Source organism: Arvicanthis niloticus, chromosome 24 (assembly GCF_011762505.2).
Source record: "Arvicanthis niloticus isolate mArvNil1 chromosome 24, mArvNil1.pat.X, whole genome shotgun sequence".
Taxonomy (NCBI): Eukaryota; Metazoa; Chordata; class Mammalia; order Rodentia; family Muridae; genus Arvicanthis; species Arvicanthis niloticus.
Genome location: NC_133432.1, coordinates 25313286 through 25320222, shown reverse-complemented (window position 1 = coordinate 25320222; position 6937 = coordinate 25313286). Strand labels below are relative to the sequence as shown.

At 55.6% G+C, this 6937-nt stretch overlaps 1 protein-coding gene across 1 annotated transcript; it reads left to right on the top strand.

Moving 5' to 3' along the window:
* The first annotated feature begins 1287 nt into the window (after nt 1-1287).
* Vps37d (VPS37D subunit of ESCRT-I) lies at nt 1288-6668 on the top strand. The gene is made up of 4 exons (XM_076923153.1): nt 1288-1527; nt 2959-3130; nt 5042-5124; nt 5563-6668. The coding sequence occupies exons 1-4, from the start codon at nt 1390-1392 to the stop codon at nt 5950-5952; spliced, it is 783 nt and encodes a 260-aa protein (XP_076779268.1). The 5' UTR covers nt 1288-1389; the 3' UTR covers nt 5953-6668.
* The last annotated feature ends 269 nt before the right edge of the window (nt 6669-6937 follow it).

Below are 6937 nucleotides of genomic sequence, written 5' to 3'. Positions count from 1 at the left end.
GTGGGCAGGAACCTGAGCAACCACGTCTGTTGGTTGGTTGATTGTTGTTTTGTTATTCCCAGACAGGGTTTCTCTGTGTAGCCCTGGCTGTCCTGGAACTCACTCTGTAGACCAGGCTGGCCTCGAACTCAGATCCACCTGCCTCTGCTTCCTGAGTCCTGGGATTAAAGGCGTGGACTACCATCTCCCAGCCATGTCTGGCTTCTTACCTGTGTTCTAAGACTTGAACTCAGATCCTCCTTCCTGTATGACAAGCATTTTCACAGCTGAGACATCTCCCGTGTTCCTGCCATCCATCCATATTTTTGGGACAGAGCCTTGCTATAAAGCCCATAGACTGTCTTCAAAATCTAGATAATCCCCTGCCTCAGCGATTATAGTGCTAGGACCACACCATGCCTACCTCTGCGGTTCTGTCTTGCACTAAATGTTGGGCTAAGATTCTGCCTTACCCTGCGAACTCCTTGAAGGTGGGGACAGTGTCTCTGTAGGTTGTGGCTCAGCCGTTGTGTTCTGTGGACATCGTTGCACAAAAGGGAACAAGGATTGTCAATCAGAGTAATAGGACTTTAGGAAGGTGATGTCATCTTTGAGATTTTAAAATCTATTTTATTTTGTAATTTACCTTTTATTAATTTATTTTCTTGGTGGTGTTGGGGATGGAATACAGGGCGTTGCTCAGGATAGGCAAACGCACAGACTACAGCCAAGCGCCACTAGCAGTCTGCGACGCCTCGGTATCTCCAAAGTAACAGAAACTCAGAAAGTTAGTTACACATTCACCTGCCCTGCGCCAAAGGTAGTCAGTATTCACTATCTCAACGCGCGTGGTGCTTCAACTCCCCCATTTCACAGATGAAAAAAACTGAGGCACGCAGGCGATGAATGACGTGTCCAAGTTAGCAGCCAGACAGGGGCTTTGGCGCCCAGCCCAACTCAGAAAGTTGTAGGGATCCAAAGGAAAGATGTGAAAGAGCCTTGTAAACTGTGGGCTCCTGGGGTGGGAGGGTCCGCGGTGAAGCGTGGCAGGATGAAGGGGCAAGATGAGAGGATGATTGGGGTTTCGAAAGGGAGGCGGGAGGATGGACTTCTGGAGAGAGCCCACTTTGAGCGACAGGTTTGCTGTGGCTCCGAAGCACCCCGGAGAGAGATCTCAGGGTGCGGCCCGCCCCCTACCTGCCCCACCCCCAGTCTGGCCAGCCGCGGCGGCGGCCCCTTTAAGAGCGGTCAAGGCGCCCCCTGGTGGCGGAACGCGGACAGCGCAGCGCGCGGCCGGAGCTGGAGCTGGAGCCGGAGCCCGGAGCCCGGAGCGGAGCCGGAGCGGAGCCGGGGCGGAGCGGGGCCGATCGGGCCGAGCCAGCAGCCGAGCTGGGGGCGCGGGCGGGCGGTATGTACCGGGCCCGGGCGGCGCGGGCGGGGCCGGAGCCCGGCAGCCCGGGGCGCTTTGGGATCCTCAGCACCGGGCAGCTCCGGGATCTGCTTCAAGATGAGCCCAAGCTGGACCGGATCGTGCGGCTCAGCAGGAAGGTAACGCGGGGGGCGCGGGCAGGAGGAGGGTGTGGGGGGATGGAGAGGTCGGGCTGCGGCCTGCGGGGACCGGGAGACCCAGCCAGCGGAGGCCACCCCCCTGGAGCTGCCAGGCCTCGGGATCATGAGAGCCTGGCACGTCCGAGTGGGCCCCGCGGAGCCGCCCCCGGGGGATTGGGGGCGCCCCAATCCAGCCTGGGGCGAGTGGTGCGGAGGGGGGGCGACCGGGGATGCACCTGTGCACCCCGGGATGGCCGCGAGGCGTGCCCTCCCGAGGATGCTCCGGGGAGGTGTGTTCTGGGGGGCGGGAGGTGGAGGGTGAGCTGTGTTGTGGGGGGCCCTGGATCAGCACACCCACGTTCAGTAGGGCCAGAAAGGGGAGGCGCCTTGCTCGGGGGAGAACTGAAGGCCTGCGTGACACCTGGGGTGGGGAGGATAGCTGGGAAAAGGAGGGGGTAATTCATTAGATGGGGAGGGGGCTTTGTGTCTGCCATTGGGTATGGGTCTTTGAATACAGAGGCTTGTGTTCCGTAGGCCACCATAAGAGAAAGTTGTATATTTCACGGGAGACATAGGCCCGGGCTGGTTGTCTGTTGGGAGGGGGTTACAGAAAGAGAAAGTGTATGTTAGAAAGAGCCAGACGAGGAGGGGCATGTGCATGGATCAGGGGACAGATGGAGGGGAGAGCATTCTCCAGGGGCGGGGAACTAGGCTTGGCCCTCCTAGAAACAGGCTCAAAAAACCTTCTTCAGGGCCCCAGTGCTGCCTTCTGCTAGGTGAGCAGCTAGCAGGTGCAGGGGACCACAGAAGAAAAGGGGGTGTGTATTGTATTTGCGGGGGCGTGTGGGGTTCCACGAGAGGGCCAATGAGGGGGTATAAGAGATGAGAGGGTGACCTGAGTGGGGGTTGCTGGGAAGGTTCAGGGTGAAAACATCACTTCCCCCAAGAGTCAGAACAGGGCTGGGGATGTTTTCCACACAAACACCTGAGGAGGAAGAGAGACAAAGGCCTGGTATGAGAGGCAAGCTGTCCAAGCATGGAAAATGGGACAGAGGAGGGAGGGGGTAGTCCTCCGGGACCCAAGCAGACATATTAATTGAAAAATTAAAAATTAACTAACATTTGTAGAGGCCTTCATAGTTTGGTTCATGTAAGTCTCACCAGCTTGGTAAGATAGGCCGATTTTTTTATTTTGTTTTGTTTTGTTTCGTTTTGTTTATGTTTTGTTTTTAATTGTAGTAGAAACCAGGGCCCAAAGAAAAGATGTAAGGCAGAGGGTGGTCCCCCCACCTGTTGGTCCCGTCCCCTTTGCAGGCTAGGGGGTGGGGGAGGTGCCTTTGGCTGGGCCTGTGGTGGGTGTTGTGCAAGGGTGGACTCCAGGTGACCCTGGGCAGTCTGAGCCCAGGCCTCTTAGCTCTCCTCCACTGGCAGTTCCAGGGTCTGCAGCTGGAGCGGGACGCCTGCTTGGCCTCTAACTACGCGCTGGCCAAGGAGAACCTGGCCTTGCGGCCCCGTCTGGAGATGGGCCGGACAGCCCTGGCCATCAAATACCAAGAGCTTCGAGAGGTGGCTGAGAACTGCGCAGACAAACTGCAGAGACTGGGTGAGGGGCGGCCCAGGAGACCTGCTCGGGGCGGGGTTGGCTTTAATTTGTGTGCCAGGTTCTTAAGGGTGGGACAGGGACAACACCTACTCCTGGACAAAGTATGAAGGGAGTTGGGTCTGGCCTCCTGGAAATGTGAGGTGTGGTGAGCTGTGGAAAACCGGGCTGGGTCCCCCATTGTGTGTAATCCCAGTACTTGGGAGGCAGAGACAGGAGGATGACAAAACTTCAAAACCAGCCCTAGGTTATGTAGCGAGTTCCTGATCAGACTGCTCTCTCTCTTGAGGGGAGACCCTGCCTCAGGAACAAACACAAACCGTTGTGTTGAAGAGGCCTCATGGAGCCCCTGGGCAGTAGGAGGAAGGAGACCCAAGCCAGGCATAGTAACATATGCATATAATCCCACCACTTGGGAGCCAGACACCGGAAGATCAGTAGTTCAAGGCCAAACTTGGCTAGAATGGGTTTGAGGCTAGCCTGGGCTACCTAAGACCTTATCTCAAAAACAAAAACAAAAAAAGCAAAAACCAACAGCAAAATCTCATCAAGGCTGATGCTGGTTCACTGAGTAAAGACACTAGGTGTTAAGCTTGAGTTTGATTCCTAGGACCTACAAGGTGTAAGGAGAAAACCAGCTCCTATAAATTGACCTCTGACCTCTACAACTCTTCAGTGGTATGAGTGTACCCACTCATATACACAAAAGAAAAATGTTATGTAAAACAACAACAACAACAACAAAAACAAAATCAAGGGGCTGGAGAGATGGCTCAGCATTTGAAGGCACATTGACTGTGCCTCTAGAGGACCTGGGTTCAAATCCCCGGACCCACATGCCAGCTCACAACTGTCTGTAACACCAAGATCTCACACCTGCACATAGACACGCAGGCAGGCAAAACACCAATGCAAATAAAACCAAAACAAATACATTTAAATAAATTAAAAAAAAAAAAACAACATCAAAACAGAAAACGAGAAATGGGACTGGAGAGATGGCTCAGAGGTTAAGAGCACTGGCTACTTTTCCAGAGGACACAGGTTCGAGTCCCAGCACCCACACAGCGGCTCACAACTGCCTATAATTCCAGTTCCGTGAAATCCAATGACATCTCTGATCTCCATGGGTACACATACATACATGCAGGCAAAACACACATACACCTGAAATAAAATTAAAAAAAAAAAAAAAAGGAAGAAAAGAAACTCAAAGCTTGGGGTACCCCAGTGGTCAAAGCCACAGTGCTTTATTTTTTATTGTTAGACACTCAGTAGTGCCCATGTTATTGAACATACTGAGCGAGGGATGGTGGTACATGCTTGTAAGCTTGTAATCCCAGCCTTCAAGAGGCTGAGGCAAAAATAACCACGTTTGGCAGGCTAGCCTGAGCTACACTGTAAGACCTATCTTGATAATGATGATGGCAATAATGGCCACGGTGGCTGGAAAGATGGCTCAGCTGTTGGAAAGGATAGGAGTTTGGTTTCCAGCACCTGTGTTGGGCAGCTCACAGACTCCAGCTTCACGTTGGGTCTGACAACCCCTGGCCTCTTCAGGAATCTGCACCCCAGTTCTCGTGCCCATACACAGTCACATACATATAATTAAAACTAAATTCTTTTTTTTTAAAAGGAAAAGAGATTAACAGTATAGCAGACAGACAGAAATAAGCTGAAGTTGCTTGTGCATGCCTCCAATCTCAGCACTTTGGGGTCTAGAGCCTGGAGGATCAGGAGTTCAAGGATAGCCTGGGCTACACAGTGAGTTCCTAGTTGAAGGCTATAGGAGGCCCTGCCTCAAACAGAAGGCAACAAAGCCAGTTGAGGATTTGGAGGCCACAGAGATGGGAACTGTAGGTCTGCAGTCAACGGGAGAGTCAGAGTCCCTGTCTGTCCCCCTGTGGTCCTCAGAGAAGAGCATGCATCGTTGGAACCCCCAATGTGCGCTGGGCTGGCTGCAGGCTGAGCTGGAGGAGGCTGAGCAGGAGGCTGAGGTGAGGGGTAGAGGTGGCTGGGTCCAGGTGAACAGGGAGGGAAACCAATCTTGTCTCATTGGGGTCTTCTCTGGGAAGCCCTCCAATGGTTGCCTACAGAACTTTCTGGACTCTGCCCGGGACAGCAGAGTTTGATGTCCTCGAGATGTCTACAGACATTGGAGGGCAGGGTTGGCTGAGTAGTAAGGCCCATTTCTCCGGGCTGGGTTGGGAGCAGATACTTAAGTGTGTTGAAGGGTATGGGACAGTGTGTTGAAGGGTATGGGACAGCCCTCACTGGGGAAATAAGGTGGACATCTGTCCAGTCTGGGTAATCCAGAGGCTGGGCCAGGTTGGAAGCTCAGGGCCTCTGCTGGCTGGTCACCGTGGGGAAGAGAGACTCAGGCTCTGATCAGATTGCCTCCCCAACTCTCCCTTTCCCTCCTGGACGCTACCCAGGTCCAGATGGAGCAGCTGCTGCTGGGGGAACAGAGCCTGGAGGCCTTCCTGCCAGCCTTCCAGAGGGGCCGTGCCCTGGCCCACCTGAGGCGGACACAGGCAGAGAAACTACAGGAAGTGCTGAGGCGTCGAGAGCGCTCTGCCCAGCCGGCCCCCACTACTGCTGCTGCTGCTGCCGCCGCCACCGCCGTGGACCCCCCTAAACCTTTCCCTGCTGCTGCCGTCCTGCCCACTGGGGCCGCCCGGGGACCACCTCCAGCAGTACCCCGGAGCCTGCCCCCCTTGGACTCCCGCCCAGTGCCCCCAGTGAAGGGCTCCCCCGGGTGCCCTTTTGGCCCAGCCCCTTTGCTGAGCCCTCGACCCTCTCAGCCTGAACCCCCTCATCGGTAGGAGCCAGGGTGCGACCTCCCAGCGGGGGTCCAGACAAACTTGATTCATGGCTCCTCCTCCTCCCCCACTGCCTGGGTGGGGGGAGGGGCAGGCCCCTCCCCCTAGCCTCAGGCAGGCCCAGGGCCCTGGAGGCTGAGCTGGGGAAGAGGGGCTCCCCGAAGAGGCCCGTAGAGGGCTGGGGGTGGGGTGGGCAGGGTGCTGGACTTCGGTCACCAAGGAAACTCTGCCTTTTTATTTTGTTGTTTTTCGTCTCCCCGGCTGAGGCCTCCAGGGTGCCAAGCCAGGTCCTCAAATGAAAAAGAACTTTATGGGGTCCTGCTTCGTCCAGGAGGGTCTTGCTTGGGGGCCTGTCGCACCCTGCCATACTACTGGGCTCGAACAACCGCCAAGGCTTACTGGATTGTTCTCCTCATATCCTGAGCTAACCTTTCCTGTAGTCTGGGGGCCCTCCGCCTAGGAGCCGGGTGGTCATGCCCCAGCTGCGGGTCCGAGGACACCCCCCAATGGCCTTGCAGCTGGCCCTGGGGCAAGGTAGGACAAAGGCTTCTGACCTGCACAGGTGAGAGCCTGCCACCCCCAGGAAAGACCATTCTGTATTTTTCTGTCCCTGTCTCCTTAGAATGGAACCTTTTTGAGGGCAGGTCCTTGTCTTTGTATGTTCTGTCCCCAGCCCCGCCTCCTAGGGGCTGTCAATAAATGTTGATGGATGACGGTGATGATGCCCCGCCTCCTCTCTGCTCCCTCAGCCAGCCTCCACACCTCCTCCGGTGCTTCCTCCTACGGAGCTGCCCATCTTTTCCCTGCCCATCCAAGGCTCAACTGACCTGCAAGGCCCACCGCAGCCTCCTGCGAGAAGCTGCCTGACTTCCGGCTCCTGAGAGCTTCTCTTAAGCCTTACTTCCCAGCATGACCGGAAGTGACTCTCCACGCCTACTCCATGTCGCCGGTTGCCTCACCTGGCTTGCACCTTCTATTCCAGGATTGC